This window comes from Phocoena phocoena, chromosome 1, assembly GCF_963924675.1.
Source record: "Phocoena phocoena chromosome 1, mPhoPho1.1, whole genome shotgun sequence".
NCBI classification, from domain to species: Eukaryota; Metazoa; Chordata; class Mammalia; order Artiodactyla; family Phocoenidae; genus Phocoena; species Phocoena phocoena.
Window position 1 is genome coordinate 126713588 of NC_089219.1, and position 17530 is coordinate 126731117.

The following is a 17530-nucleotide window of genomic DNA, read 5'->3' on the forward strand; positions in this document are numbered from 1 at the left end:
TTATTTTTAAAGCTTTGTCATCTCCTGAGAGGCCTATAGTCTAGATTAATTTTGTCCAACTTCTGCTCCTTCTGCTGATTCTACCCAGTACCCATTTATTAGGAGGTTTTTCCACTTTTGATGGTGGGAACATACACTATTCCTGACCCTGTGTGTGGTCTAGGGATTGTTCTGTCTGTTTCTTTTTGGTGGTATTTACCTTACCATTAATACTTCCCTCACATACATGTGCATATTAGTACTTAGTTGAAGACTTGACAGGACCTCTCACTGAATTCGCAAGAGCTCTTTCTCTGTAGCTGTACCATTCTCTCTAGGACTCTGCCCTACAAATCACAGGTTCCAGATACTGTGGCCTACCCAGAATCTAAACTCTATTTCTTCAACTCAAAGAGACTGCTGGGCTCTGTTTGGGTTCACCCTCATTGTGCTGTGCCCTGGAAACTCTCTCCAGGCAGCGGGCTCACCTCATTTGTTGTTATTCCCTCATGGATCATTCTCTTGCATTGTCTATTGTTCAATGTCTGAAAACTGTTTCATGTTATTTTGTCTGCCTGTCTAATTGTTAAGCAAAAGGGTAAATATGGTCCCTCATGTCCAAAAGCCAGACTCTGAGATGGTGAATTTCTATAAGAAATAGTTTATGCTGTAGCAGTGTCAGCTACCCTTGTCTAATTGCACATGATCAGGAAATTCTATTCCACGCAGAAACACTCATGTGAATTTGCATGGCATCAGCATACATCTGGGCTCTCCAGATGGGAGTGGGAAATGAGGAATATGCATCCATCAGCAATGGGGCATTTAGGCACTGCAGCAACATGCATTGCTGTACCACATGAGGTTCTGAGTATGGAAGTCATAAGATAGAAGATTTGAATATGTACATCTAGATTCACTGACATGTTCTCCATAGGACACCATTCTGTGTATGGAAGAGAATACAACCAAACTTGAAGTAATATTGTAGTCATGATTTCGTTTGCCTTAGAGATAGGAACAAAGATGGACTTTAATACCCTCAGAAGCTGCCAATTTTTGTAGATGATTAAGCTTAGAGCATAGGGGGAAAAAAGACTAGTTATGGATGGACCATAAAGTCTTTACTAAAGACAGGAGACTGAATCAGGTTACTATTAGGTCAACACAAATCCAACTGTGTCAACTCATTCCATCAAACTTCTGTCTCACCCACAGGATAAAGACTAAGTTTGTTACTATGGCAGCTGAAGTTATTCATGAGTTTGCCCAATCTACCTATCCAGTATCATCTCCATTTGTATCTCTATGTCATGCATATTTTGTACTCCACAGCAATATACTATGTCTCAAATATATTCCAAGTTTGCACTCTTCTCTGTAACTCTATAGGCATCACTCTAGGACAAGCCTAGACTCCAGAATTAGTCTGTTAACTGGTCACTGGGATTCTGGCATAAGAGGACCCTCATAATCTATTTCCCAGCCTGTAGACAGAATGATCCCTTAAAACCCCATATCTTACTTTGCCATTTTCCTGCTTAAAATCCTGACAATGGCCTCTTATTTCTCAAAATCCTTAACATTGACCACAGGTCCATTTATGATCTACCCCTACTTCTCTCTCCATTCTCAACGTGTGTGACTTTTCCCCTTGTTTACTCTGTATCATTCACACTTGGGTCTCCTTTTAGTTTCCCAGAAATGCCAAGTTACATCCTAGCTCAGGGTCTTTGTAGATATTATCCCCTCTGCCTAGAGTGTTATTCTTCCTTTTCTTCCTTTGGATAAATGTGTGCTCATCCTTCAGATGTCAGGTGTAAGCTTACTTCTTCCCTCATCTATGATTGTGCTGTTTTTTTTTTTCTTTTACAGCACTCACCACAATTTATAATTAAGTATTGATATGTGTGAGATTATATGATTAATTTTATTTTTTCCTACTAGATAATAATTATTTGTACCATGCACATTTCTGTCACTAGAATATGAGTGACTCAAAGACAGGTGCTGGATTGTGTTTGTCTTAGTATCTCTGGTGCCTTTCACAGTACCTAGCATGGAGAAGGTGCTCAATGAATGTTTATTGAACTCTTAAGATTTAAGGTCCTATGGTCTAGAAGCAAGGTCATAAAGTCTAAACTTATGTGTATGTTTGTTAGAATTGCATGGCATTAAAACATATTAAATGCCAACCTTAACAATATGGAGATATTATATAAGAATCAGGTTGCTGGTTTCTCTTAAAGAATAACAACAACAAATAAAAACCTGGAGATCTGGTGACACTGGATCAAATTCCTGCAGAGAATTTGGCTGGATCTGAGTTTTGGCTGCCCCCTTCAGATAGGACACTAACTATCTGATCACCAGTCCCTACTGGACTAAGTTTTTCATTGAATTACCCTCCTGGCTTCTGTAGGCATCTAAGTTTGTGACCCTTGTGCTAGTGAAAAGCTTAACACGGGACTCTGTTGTATCTTTTTTTTCCCTGCAAAAGATATCCTTTTGACACTGATAACCAATATTTAATAGGCTGAACTTTCACTCCATTGATAAAAAGGATTTGAGTGTTAAAATTATCAGGAGCTGAGAAATGTTAAAAGCTGAAATAACTTCCTGTGAATAATAATATTATTCCAGTCTAAGTCAAAAAGAAAAAAGAGTTTATGAGGAAGAGTCTCTGCTAATAAACACAATGAATTATCACTGGAAAGTTGCAAAATAGCTTTGGTAGCAAAGCACAAACAGGACTGATAAGGAGATCTGCCCTCTGAGGTTAAACCTTGTCTGTTGACTGAAATTCTCATGGCAAGTTGTTGACTAAAGCTATGTTGAATCAAGCATGATGACCCTTATTCAATGCTTCATGCTTTGTGATCTCATGAAGTTTAAAAAATGATGTTTCTGGACATAATACTTCCACTGTTCCAACTGTGATTCTACTATAGGAAACTCCTATAGTAGCAAATGGCATTCATAAGCTCTCAAAAGGACAAAATGTGATATTCTTTGTAGGGTGAGAGAGAACTTTTGAAGTTCTTCCTCTTTCTCTGGATAAACATATCCTATAGGTCAGTTTACTCATTCCCTGATCTCTATCATATAATTTCACAAATATTTAATTAAAAATTGTGATGATACTATAATTAAAATATTTGTGAAATTGTATGATTAATGATACTTTCTTCTGCTAGACTGTGGGAGAAAGTACATGAGTTTGCGGGCAAGAATTGAAATTTCTTGGTTGTACCACCTGCTAACTGTGTGAATTTGGGAAAATTTCTTAACCTCCCTTTCAGCCTCAATTTTCTCATTCATAACTTAAGATAATATAATCATTTTCTAGCAACAATATTATCATTTTGATGGGTTCTGAGGACTGAAAAATATATGTAAAACGTCTGGCACCTAACCAATGCTATGGCAACCTGTGCTGATATACTTTAGTATTTTGGCTATTTCCTTTCCAAGCCATTTTTATTTACTTACTTACTTATTTATTTATTTTTATTTTATTTTATTTTTTTTGTGGTACGCGGGCCTCTCACTGCTGTGGCCTCTCCTGTTGCGGAGCACAGGCTCCGTAGGCTCAGCGGCCATGGCTCACGGGCCCAGCCGCTCTGCGGCATGTGGGACCTTCCCGGACCGGGGCACGAACCTGTGTCCCCTGCATCGGCAGGCGGACTCTCAACCACTGCGCCCCAGGGAAGCCCCCCAAGCCATTTTTAAATTAACATAACCTCTTTCATTTATGAAGAAATGAACTTCATACTTCTGATATGATTTATCTTGTGTTCTTAATTTCCCTTAATACACATGAGAAAGACTGAATCTATTCTAAAGGGGGTAAGAACTGGTAGTAAGATCAGGTAACTGCTCACAATCACCAGGAAAGTTAATACATTTCAGAGCAGGTGGAAAATAACACATGGTCTCTACTTTCCAATCTGGTCCTCAGTCCCTCAGTTTAGTTCAGTAATGATTGTCATCATCATCATCTATGTTCCAGACTCTGGGCTAGGTGCCAGGGCACAAATGTAAGGAAGACAGCCTGAGACCCTGAGGGGCTCACAGCCCAGTTAATAGTAGATTACATGCTGGTGCACTGGTTGTCATGGATTTCACTTCTAGATTTCTTCTAGGGCCACTTCAATGGAGAAGCCATAATCAGAACACATTGTTCAACTGTAATGAGAGCAACCAATATAATTTTCTAAGAATCATGTAAGAGGCTCTAACACATGCTAGATATAGCAGTGTAACCAATTATCCAACTATATCAAATTTAATTTTAAATGGTGTTACATATCCAGATTTATTTACACATATAGTGGTTTTTAATATCTACCTCATTGACCAGAGTAAATTACTGAGAATTTCACATTCACATGTTAGTTAAACATAAGATAAAGAGACAGCAGAGGCAAGAAGAACTACAATCCTGCAGCCTGTGGAACAAAAACCACATTCACAGAAAGACAGGCAAGATGAAAAGGCAGAGGGCTATGTACCAGATGAAGGAACAAGATAAAACCCCAGAAAAACAACAACTGAAGTGGAGATAGGCAACCTTCCAGAAAAAGAATTCAGAATAATGATAGTGAAGATGATCGAGGACCTTGGAAAAAGAATGGAGGCAAAGATCAGGAAGATGCAAGAAATATTTAACAAATACCTAGAAGAATCAAAGAACAAACAAACAGAGATGAACAATAAAATAATTGAAATGAAAACTACACTAGAAGGAATCAATAGCAGAATAACTGAGGCAGAAGAATGGATAAGTGACCTGGAAGACAGAATGGTGGGATTCACTGCTGTGGAACAGAATAAAGAAAAAAGAATGAAAAGAAATGAAGACAGCCTAAGAGACCTCTGGGACAACATTAAATGCAATAACATTTGCATTATAGGGGTACCAGAAGGAGAAGAGAGAAAGGACGCGAAAAAATATTTGAAGAGATTATAGTCGAAAACTTCCCTAACATGGGAAAGGAAATAGCCACCCAAGTCCAGGAAGTGCAGAGAGTCCCATACAGGATAAACCCAAGGAGAAACAAGCCGAGACACATAGTAATCAAATTGACAAAAATTAAAGACAAAAAAATTATTGAAAGCAGCAAGGGAAAAATGACATATAACACACAAGGGAACTCCCATAAGGTTAACAGCTGATTTCTCAGCAGAAACTCTACAAGCCAGAAGGGAGTGGCATGATATACTTAAAGTGATGAAAGGGAAGAACCTACAAACAAGATGACTCTACCCAGCAAAGATCTCATTCAGATTCAATGGAGAAATCAAAAGCTTTACAGACAAGGAAAAGCTAAGAGAATTCAGCACCACCAAACCAGCTCTACAACAAATGCTAAAGGAACTTCTCTAAGTGGGAAACACAAGAGAAGAAAATAACCTACAACTACAAACCCAAAACAATTAAGAAAATGGTAATAGGAACATACATATCAATAATTACCTTAACATGAATGGATTAAATGGTCCAACCAAAAGACACAGGCTTACTGAATGGATACAAAACAATACCCATATATATGCTGTCTACAAGAGACCCACTTCAGTCCTAGGGACACATACAGACTGAAAGTGAAGGGATGGAGGAAGATATTCCATGCAAATGAAAATCAAAAGAAAGCTGGAGTAGCAATACTCATATCAGATAAAATAGACTTTAGAATAAAGAATGTAACAAGAAACAAGGAAGGACACTACACAATGATCAAGGGATCAAACCAAGAAGAAGATATAACAATTGTAAGTATATATGCCCCCAACATAGGAGCACCTCAGTATATAAGGCAAATGCTAACAGCTATAAAAGAGGAAATCAACCATAACACAATAATAGCTGGGGACTTTAACACCTCACTTAGACCAATGGACAGATCAACCAAAATGAAAATAAAAAAGGAAACAGAAGCTTTAAATGACACTATAGACCAGATAGATTTAATTGATATTTATAGGACATTCCATCCAAAAACAGCAGATTACACTTTCTTCTCAAGCACGCACGGAACATTCTCTAGATAGATCACATCTTGGGTCACAAATCAAGCCTCAGTAAATTTAAGAAAGTTGAAATCATATCAAGCATCTTTTCTGACCACAACGCTATGAGATTAGAAATGAATTACAGGGAAAAAAACAAAAAATGCAAACACATGGAAGCTAAACAAACATTACTAAATAACCAAGACATCACTGAAGAAATCAAAGAGGAAATCAAAAAATACCTAGAGACAAATGACAATGAAAACACGATGATCCAAAACCTATGGGATGCAGCAAAGCAGTTCTAAGAGGGAAGTTTATAGCTATACAAGCCTACTTCAAGAAACAAGAAAAATCTCAAATAAACAATCTAACCTTACACCTAAAGGAACTAGAGAAAGAAGAACAAACAAAACCCAAAGTTAGCAGAAGGAAAGAAATCATAAAGATCAGAGCAGAAATGAATGAAATAGAAACAAAGAAAACAATAGTAAAGATCAATAAAACTAAAAGCTGGTTCCTTGAGAAGATAAACAAAATTGATAAACCATTAGCCATACTCATCAAGAAAAAGAGGGAGAGAACTTAAATCATAAAATTAGAAATGAAAAAGGAGAAGTTACAGCAGACACCGCAGAAATACAAGGCATCCTAAGAGACTACTACAAGCAGCTCTATGCCAATAAAATGGACAACCTGGAAGAAATGGACAAATTCTTAGAAAGGTATAACCTTCAAGGAACGAGGAAGAAATAGAAAATATGAACAGACCAATCACAAGTAATGAACTTGAAACTGTGATTAAAAATCTTCCAACAAACAGACGTCCAGGACTGGATGGCTTCACAGGTGAATTCTATCAAACATCTATCAAACATCTAGAGAAGAGCTAACACCCATCCTTCTCAAAGTCTTCCAAAAAACTGCAGAGGAAGGAACACTCCCAAACTCATTCTATGAGGCCACCATCACCCTGATACCAAAACCAGACAAAGATACTACAAAAAAAGAAAATTACAGACCAATATCACTGATGAATATACATGCAAAAGTCCTCAACAAAATACTAGCAAATAGAATCCAACAACACATTAAAAGGATCATACACCATGATCAAGTGGGATTTATCCCAGGGATGCAAGGATTCTTCAATATATGCAAATCAATCAATGAGATACACCATATTAACAAATTGAAGAAGAAAATCATATGATCATCTCAATAGATGCAGAAAAGGATTTTGACAAAATTCAACACCCATTTATGATAAAAACTCTCTGGAAAGTGGGCATAGAGGGAACCTACCTCAACATAATAAAGGCCATATATGACAAACCCACAGCAAACATCATCCTCAATGGTGAAAAACTGAAAGCATTTACTCTAAGATCAAGAACAAGACCAGGATGTCCACTCTCACCACTATTATTCAACATAGTTTTGGAAGTCCTACCTATGGCAATCAGAGAAGAAAAAGAAATAAAAGGAATACAAATTGGAAGAGAAGAAGTAAAACTGTCACTATTTGCAGATGACATGATACTATATACATAGAGAATCCTAAAGATGCCACCAGAAAACTACTAGAGCTAATCAATGAATTTGGTAAACTTGCAGGATACAAATTAATGCACAGAAATCTCTTGCATTCCTATACACTAATGATGAAAAATCTGAAAGAGAAATTAAGGATACACTCCCATTTACCATTGCAACAAAAAGAATAAAATACCTAGGAATATACCTACCTAGGGAGACAAAAGACCTGTATGCAGAAAACTATAAGATACTGATGAAAGAAATTAAAGATGATACCAACAGATGGAGAGATATACCATGTTCCTGGATTGGAAGAATCAATATTGTGAAAATGACTATACTACTCAAAGCAATCTACAGATTCAATGAAATCCCTATCAAATTACCAATGGCATTTTTTACAGAACTACAACAAAAAAATCTTAAAATTTGTATGGAGACACAAAAGACCCCGAATAGCAAAAGCAGTATTGAGGGAAAAAACTGTAGCTGGAAGAATCAGACTCCATGACTTCAGACTATACTATAAAGCTACAGTAATCAAGACAATATGGTACTGGCACTAAAACAGAGACATAGATCAACGGAACAAGATAGAAAGCCCAGAGATAAACCCACGCACCTATGGTCAACTAATGTGTGACAAAGGAGGCAAGGATATACAATGGAGAAAAGACAGTCTCTTCAATAAGTGGTGCTGGGAAAACTGGACAGCTACATGTAAAAGAATGAAATTAGAACACTCCCTAACACCATACACAAAAATAAACTCAAAATGTATTAGAGATCTAAATGTAAGACCGGACATTCTAAAACTCTTAGAAGAAAACATAGGAAGAACACTCTGACATAAATCACAGCAAGATCTTTTTTGATCCACCTCCTAGAGTAGTGGAAATAAAAATTAACAAATGGTACCTAATGAAACTTCAAAGCTTTTGCACAGCAAAGGAAACCATAAACAAGACGAAAAGACAATCCTCAGAATGGGAGAAAATATTTGCAAATGAATCAACGGACAAAGGATTAATCTCCAAAATATATAAACAGCTCATGAAGCTCAATATTAAAAAAACAAACAACCCAATCCAAATCTGGGCAGAAGACCTAAATAGACATTCCTCCAAAGAAGACATACAGATGGCCAAGAGGCACATGAAAAGCTGCTCAACATCACTAATTATTAGAGAAATGCAAATCAAAACTACAATGAGGTATCCCCTCACACCAGTTAGAATGGGCATCATCAGAAAATCTACAAACAACAAATGCTGGAGAGGGTGTGGAGAAAAGGGAGCCCTCTTGCACTGTTGGTGGGAATGTAAATTGATACAGCCACTATGGACAACAGTATGGAGGTTCCTTAAAAAACTAAAAATAGAATTACCATATGATCCAGCAATTCCACTACAGGTTTTCCAGAGAAAACCATAGTTCAAAAAGAGACATGTGGGACTTCCCTGGTGGCACAGTGGTTAAGAATCTGCCTGCCAATGCAGAGGACATGGGTTCGAGCCCTGGTCAGGGAAGATCCCACATGTCGTGGAGCGACTAAGCCCGTGTGCCACAACTACTGAGCCTGTGTGCCACAATTACTGAAGCCCGTGTGCCTAGATCCTGTGCTCCACAGCAAGAGAAGCCACTGCAATGAGAAGCCCGCGCACTGCAGTGAAAAGTAGCCCCCATTCACCACAACTAGAGAAAGCCTGTGCACAGTAACGAAGACCCAATGTACCCATAAATAAATAAATAAATTTACAGAATAAAGTTGAAAAAAAAAGACACATGCACCCCAATGTTCATTGTAGCACTATTTACAATAGCCAGGTCATGGAAGCAAACTAAATGCCCATCAACAGACGAATGGATAAAGATGTGGTACATATATATAATGGAATATTACTCAGCCATAAAAAGGAACGAAATTGGGTCATTTGTTGAGACGTGGATGGATCTAGAGACTGTCTTATAGAGTGAAGCAAGTCAGAAAGAGAAAAACAAATATCATTTATTAACACATATATGTGGAACCTAGAAAAATGGTACAGATGAACCAGTTTGCAGTGCAGAAATTGAGACACAGATGTAGAGAACAAACGTATGAACACCAAGCGGGGAAAGCGGCGTGGGGGTGGGGGTGATGATGTGATGATTTGGGAGATTGGGATTGACATGTACACACTGACTGTATAAATGGATGGCTAATAAGAACCTGCTGTATAAAAAATACATAAAATAAAAGTCAAAAAATTAAAAATAGAGAATTATAAGTGGAATATTTATAAAAACACATAAGATAAATTTCAAATAATTGAATGAATGATTTTAATTGTTACCGTACTACTAAAAGATTAATTGTGAACATATTGAAACAAATAAATTTGCATATGGCGATAGATTCTGTAATTATACTGAGTGAGCATTACTAATGAGACAGTTTGGGGATAATTTTTCAATGCTTTAATTCTTTTCATTCCAAAGCATTTTCTTTTACCTTTCATCTACAATAAAACAGGCATGTTGTATATTTGATTTTGCAACCTATATAACATGAGGTATGAAATATAAATAGCTATTTAGAGGAAGCATTTATGAAATACATTTTTGGCAAATCTGATTTTGACTTTGTAATCAAAACGAAAAGTTTAAAACTCTTAACTGAAAAGATGAGAAATAGACAGGAAAGACTATTATGCTAGAGCACAAAAAGTCCTTGTTTAGCTTCTTGCTAGAATAAATTCTTTATACAAGGGCAGCCCTTTATTTCGTATTTTTTCAAATCTGTTCATTTCCTGCTTAGTCCATAGTCAGCTTTGTGATTTGTTTACCCTTGTCATGATGAGCTAATTATTTGCCAAGAGGCTCTGAGTATTTTTTTTTCAAATGTAAAATGGTGTGTACAAGCTTTGGAAAAGGGAAGTTACATAAAGAGCCACTTTGGTCACCCATTAGGGTGCTTGTTCATGAAATCCTCCCTTGTTATTTATTTTCTTGGACAGCTCTTTTCCCCTCCATTTAATAAACTTAGTGAACAGTTCAGTGTGCATTTAAAGATTCAGAACATTCTTTATTCTTATACCTTCTAGAACATTCTAGAAGCTGTAATTTAGGCAGTGGGCAAATTAGAGTGCTGATGTTTTGTGAAGAGCCTGGTTTCATCGCACAGGGCATGCAAGTCTCTTTCATAGGAGAGTTCATAGTTTTTAGATTTACGAGAATTATTATATTAGCCCTTACAATTTGTTTCAGGTATTTATCATATACTCAAAGAAGTATCTATATAAGCCCAAAATACCCAGATGCAAAGTGAAAAATGTAATTGACTACATGATGTCAAGCATTGGAATGTTTTGAAAAAATATTTTTTCATATAGAGAATTTGGCAACACTTAGATGCAAAGAGCTATCTCTGGTGGAAAAGTTATTTATTTACTTGCTCGTTTATTTATTTATAACTTGGAGAGTTGGCTTACCAGCAGACAGCTGGATATTATAGAACTAATTTCGTTGTATAGTACTCATAATGCAACTCACACATTTAAATTGTGAGAATATAAATCAAAGAATAATATTAAGATTCCCTCTGAAACAAACTTTTAAAGGTAATGGACCAAAACAGCTTCAGGAATCTTACTGGACAACAAAATTTGCTCAAAGGTGTAGCATTATAATCAAACAGTTCAGCATGTACTGGCTATAGAGTTTCTAAAATTTTAGCCTCAAATTGAAATTCTTTTAGTGATAAAAAGTTTTAAAATGATTAAGTACAGCTGCAGATATTTTATTTACTGGTTTAAAAACATATTCCTATTAAATACATTTCTAAAAGGAATGTTCTTGTAAGCATTTTTATGAATCACAGTTTGTCTATCCTGCCAAAAGGGTTACCCATCATTGCCCTACGTAACGCTGTACACCTGGGGTCGGGGTGCAACTGGAAGTAATTTGGAAACACTATGCTACAACTTGGCATTTATGTCAGATGCTTCCCGTTTATGGATGGAAGGCCATCATGAGACTTCCACACTAAATACAGTAACATCTTTCCTTGCCAGGACTCAGATTTCCAATTATCTCCTAACTAAAGCATAGCCAAGAATTAAAAAAGCAACAAGGTTCCTGGACAACCAAAATAAATATTACATAATCCATGAATGAAAGCTCAGGGTCTTTACCTGTAGACAATACCAGAGACTCTTTACCTGTAGACAATACCAGAGACAGTAATGTAGTTTGTTTACTCTTAGACTGAACGCAGTTCTAACATTTGTGGATCTTTGTAAAATCTCAAAGTAGAGTGGAAGTAATGGTTTAGAAAGGGATTCGAATTTTCCTCCTTACTCTTCTGTTTTAAAAAAAGTCTGGGAAAGTATAACATTTTGAAAGATTTGCATCCAAAGTGATTAAAAGAAAGTATTTTACACTTAAAGAAGGAAACCTCAAACTATCTGGAAAACATTCTTATCCAAAACAACTCATTCGTTATGTCCTCCTGGACAACTGAAGTTTTCTATGCAATTTTAGTTCATTTTTGTCATCTAAATTCCATCATGGAGTTTTATTTCATTTGAGTGGAAATAAAATGACGAGCACTGTATAAAGCCAAGGTCTTCATTCAGTCTAAGCTTGTGGAAACAAAATTTAATGCCTGCAATATAAACAACCATGAAAGAACCACAGCAATAACACTCTCCTTATTGTGTGCAACTATGTGCCAAAAGCCTTAACATATATTATGACTAACCCTTGCAATAACTTTAGATGGGAGGAATTGCTATCCCCATTTTATAGATATAAAACCGAGAGTTAGAGATAAAGGAAATGTTCTAGGTAAACTTAGGGTTCAAACCCAGGTCATTCTGGCTCTAAAGCCAGCATTCTTTCCATGGCTACCTTTTCTTCTAGCTGATGACAGTAGGTCTCCAAATCTTTAGTGGGGCTCAAGGATTAATTCCCAGATAAGGAAGATTGCTGTCTAGGTTGGATCATTCACTGATTAGATCAAGCAGCCACACAGGCAAGAATTGAGTCTGCTCTCAAGACACTTATATTGTTTCAACCTCTCACCATTCATCTCTCAAATATCTACCTCTGAGATAAAGGAATCTGGATTCTCTTGTAGCTGACTCAGCATGTAGTTAATTTATTTCCACTTCTGAAAAAATAGTTCAAACCATAGAAGGAGGCTATGGGTGAGGGTGAGTGTCAGACATGAAGGAGGAGGAGATGTTTTATTCTCAGAGAGGGCATGATAAAATGAATAGAAGCCTTGTCTTATTTTTTATTTTTATTTTTCACCGCAAAGGACACTTTTTAGCTGTTTACTAGATTTGCATCTCATTTCTAAGATAACATTTGACTTTCCCCATCAATCTGTGCTTACCTTTCTCAGACTCATGAAACCAGGGGCAATAACCAAGTGACCAATGGAAGTGGTGGGAGCATTTTAAACAATTGCTCATAAGTGATTCTGGCCATAGGGGAGTGTAGGGACAAATAAACAGTAAAGGAAGGGGGATACTGTTGCAAGGTTCATTCCCTGTGCAAACAGCTTAGCTAGAATACAAAGTCCACAACGCTTACCTCCTCCCACACCTGAAAGAGAACCTGCATGGGACATTCTGAGGGTTCTCCCCTTGTGCATTGTGTTGCTGAATTCCTGATGCAGTCATCTGGAATCCTTATAAGTAGGTGATTCTTCACTATGTCACTATGCCATTGCATGCTATCTCACCCAGAGTCTTGCCAAAGTGCCTTTTTAAGATGCCTGAAATTACAGTTAATGCTTCATTGTTTTTCCTCAAGCCAAATATTGAGTGATAATACTAATAGTCCTGGGGAGGTTAGTTCATTGACTTATTATCAGTCATTTATATGTTGTCAGAATGAGTTTGATAACAATTTACATAGGAAACAATAAATATAAAAGTCACTTTCTAATCCCTGTATTGTCAAATAAATATTAAATTATTTGAGCATATTTTAAAATTTTTAATTGAGATATAATTGACATATAACATTAGAATTTGAACACATTTTGATTGAAGAATTACCTTTACCATCATAGCTAATATTTATCAAGTGCTTATTATATGTCACGCATTGTTCTAATCTTTCATGACAACAAACCTATATGAGGTAAGTGTAATTACTATCCCCATTTTATAGATGAGAAAGATGAGGCACAGAGAGGTTAAGTAACTTTTCAAAAGTCACACAGCTAATAAGTGTCTCAGCCAGGATTTGCACCAGATGTCTAGTTCCAGAACCTACATTGTAAACCACTCTCCTACCCAGTTCCTCTCTTCAAAGGTATAATGGCTGGAACACATGGGAAAAAGAAGATTTGTGAATCATGAAGGGTTAAAATTTATTTTTAAACGTTATTATACCAATATCTATTACAATATGGATAATTTTCTTATATCAGTTCCTAGCAGAACTCTGCTTAATGTGGTCTGACCATCAACATAATGGAAATAATCAGAACAATATCAACGTGGGTACTTACCATCCTGTTTTATCACCACCATCTTCATGATCTTCACCATCATTGTTATCATCATCATCATTATCATTATTTATTGAGGGCTTACCAGGTTCCAGGCACCATGTTTAGTTTGTTACCTTAAGTGATCTCATTTGATCCTCAAAGTAATCTTATGAAAGGTTAAAATTATAATCGTTCTCATTTTATAGATGAGAAAACTAAGGCTCAGAGATGCTAAGGTCATAGAACCAGAAATTGTAAAGCTGGAATTTGAATTTAAGTCTGCCTTCAAAGCTTATGTTCTTAAATACTTCAGTATGTCCAAAATTTTACTACTACTACTGCCACCGTCACCACCAAATATCACTTATTAAGTGCCATCTGTGTGCCAGGCCAGCCCCATGTTGCTATTTCGAACTATGTCTCATGAGCCAAATCCAGTCAGCTGCCTGTTTTTGTAAATAAAGTTTTATTGGGACACAGCCACGTGCATCCATTTACATATCGTCTATGGCTGCTTTTGTACTAAAGAGTAGAGTTGAGTAGTTGCAACAGAGATTCCATAGCTCACAAAGCCCAAAATATTTACTGGCTCTTCACAGAAAAGTATGTAGACCCCTGCCTTAACCCCTCTTGCAATATATGTACATATGAACATATTGGAGTTCATAAAGATTAGGTAACTTGCCCATCCAACTATTAAAAATCAAGAACCTACCAAAAATCTGAGGTCCAGATGACCCCAGAACTTTTTCATTTTCCTCTCTGAAATCTACGAAGGCAGCAACTTTTATAATTACCAGTTGCAGGAAAGGAGATTTCTCTAACTTGGTCAACAATATGGTTTAAAATGTTTGACACAGGTGGTAAAGAGTTGTAAGTTTTCCCTTGTCAGAGGGATGTTAAATTCCTCTTACCTTCTGAGAATTTACTGTACTTAATTCCTTGAGGATGGATGCTTAAGGGCTTGTCTGCCTTATTCTTAAAGTGAACTTTCATGATGTCTCCAACTTCAGCGTATAAAGTAGGCCCGAGAAGTCCTATGAAAACAAGGATTTAAAATATGTCTGTGTTCAGGATTACCAAGACAGAGCTGCTAAGCAAGAAAAACATAAAGAAAACCCCACGGTGATTGCCATCATTCCTCTCAGTCCTGAGGTTGACCTGTTTATCTTCAATCTAGAAGGCTTTGCCAGCTCATTAACTCTATATTACACGCAGGCAGATAAGGATGGGAAGGTAGAAACACTTGGCTTGGGCCCAAAGCTAGTTAAGAGAGTAGAAGAAAAAGTTCTGACCATGTCTACCCCATTCTGATCCACTGTCATTCCTGGGGAGACTACCATCTTGGGTCAAGAAAGATGTTCATTTTCATTTATACAGGGTAATGTAAGAAGGGTGACTGGCTACTTTAGATCTCTCTGAAGGGGAGACCTCAGAGACCTAAATGAAGTCAGGGAGCAGATCAGACTGTTCTCTGGTCCTGAGGCAAATTCAAAATCCCTGAGGCAGGAGCTTGATGTATCCAAAGAACAGTCAGGCAAACAGTGTGGCCAGAGTGAGAAAAGTTGGGGGTGGAGGGGGCAGATCACCCTCTATGGGCCATGGTAAGGACTCTGGATTTTCTTCTAAGTGAAATGGGAAATCACTGGAGCTTTGTGCAACAGAGAGACATGGTCTGATATGTTTTAAAAGTTCAATCTACTGGGCATATGCCCAGGGAAAACCATAATTCAAATAGACACATGCACCCCAATGTTCATTGCAGCACTATTTACAATAGCCAGGACATGGAAGCAACCTAAATGTCCATTGACAGATGAATGGATAAAGAAGATGTGGTACATATATACAATGGACTATTACTCAGCCCTAAAAAGGAATGAAATTGGGTCATTTGTAGAGACATGGATGGACCTAGAGACTGTCATACAGAGTAAGGCAGAAAGAGAAAAACAAATATCATATATTAATGCATATATGTGGAATCTAGAAAAACGGTACCGATGAACCAGTTGGCAGGGCAGAAATAGAGACACAGATGTAAAGAACAAACATATGGACACCAAGGGGGGAAAGCAGGTGTGTGTGTGTGTGTGTGTGTGTGTGTGTGTGTGTGTGTGTGTGATGAATTGGGAGATTGAGATTGACATATATACACTAATATGTATAAAATAGATAACTAATAAGAACCTGCTGTATAAATAAATAAATAAATAATTTTTTAAAGTTCATCCTAGCTGCTGTGTACAAAATATTCTGTGTAGTGACAAGAGTGGAAGCAGAACAGGTGGTGTAAACGAGAGACAACAGTGTATTGGGCCAGCATGTGTAGCAATGAAGTGGGGAGAAGAGGTTGGATTCTGGACATTTCAACAGTAGAGCCAGCAAATTTGCTGAGGAGTTGGATGTGGCACTTGAGAGAGAGAAGTCAAGGATGACACCAAGGTTTTTGATCTGAGCAACTGGATAAATAATGTTATCAGTTACTTTGATGGGGACACAGCGGGTTGAGCAGGTTAGGGTGCAGAAGTCAAGAGTGAGGTTTCACTTACTACATCCCAGGCACTGTGCTAGGCTCTGGGGCCACATGGATAAATAAGGCATCGTCCCTGTCCTTAAGGAGATCACAAGCTCGTTTAGAGATAGACATTCGGTAGGAGCTACTGCTGAGATACGGGCCAGGTGCTACGGGAGCAGAGAGGATGAAGGACCAGTTCTGTCTGCAGAGTTAAGGGAAGAGTTGATATTTGAGTAAGGTTTTTGAAGAATCATATATTAGAATTTCCCAAAGTGTAGTCCTTGGATGCTCTGCATCAGAATCAGTGAGGGTCTAACTAAAAGGCAGACTCCCAAGTAAATACTATCTCAGCCTCAATGAACCTGAGTCTCTGGAGGTGGGGTTTGGGAACCTGCATTTTAGATGTGTACTCCTGAGTAATTCTGATGTCCTCTAAAGCTTGAGAACCTGTCACCAAAAGCTCTCTTCCAGATAATTGACTGTTCTCACTTCCAAGCCATCCATAAGCTCTCATGGGGTTGGTTTCTGCCCATTAGGAATCACAGGAGCAGGAAAGGGAAGTTACAGTAGTCATGGAGTTCAACTGGCATTTGTTTGCAGTGGCGATAATTATAAACGTCCCTCTTGATATATCTGAGCACTCTAAGTCCTTACATTAAACCTCCCAATACATCTTTAAGGTAGATAGTAAGATCTTTATTTTATAGATGAGGAAACTGAGCCTCAGAGAATTTAAATATCTTGCCCAATATTATACAGCTAATTAGAGGCAGATCCATGATTTAAACTTAAATCTGTGTGATTCTAGATACTGAGCTTTTAGCCACCTCTTGGTATTGCAGCCCCCCACCTTGTAGTTATTCATTCATTCAACAAATCTTGAGTGCTCACATTATCCTAGGTGTTAGAATTGCAATGGTGAGTAAAATAGATGTACCCCCTGCCTTCATAGAGCTTAGAAAATAGAAGGAAAGACAGATTTTAAC

At 37.4% G+C, this 17530-nt stretch overlaps 1 protein-coding gene across 1 annotated transcript in view; it reads right to left on the bottom strand.

Moving 5' to 3' along the window:
* F5 (coagulation factor V) overlaps positions 1-17530 on the bottom strand; it is an 85336-nt gene that overhangs the window by 57838 nt on the left and 9968 nt on the right. The window contains exon 3 of the mRNA XM_065880487.1: positions 14941-15063. Within this exon, the coding sequence (XP_065736559.1) occupies positions 14941-15063 (123 nt within the window). The remainder of the gene's footprint in view (positions 1-14940; positions 15064-17530) is intronic.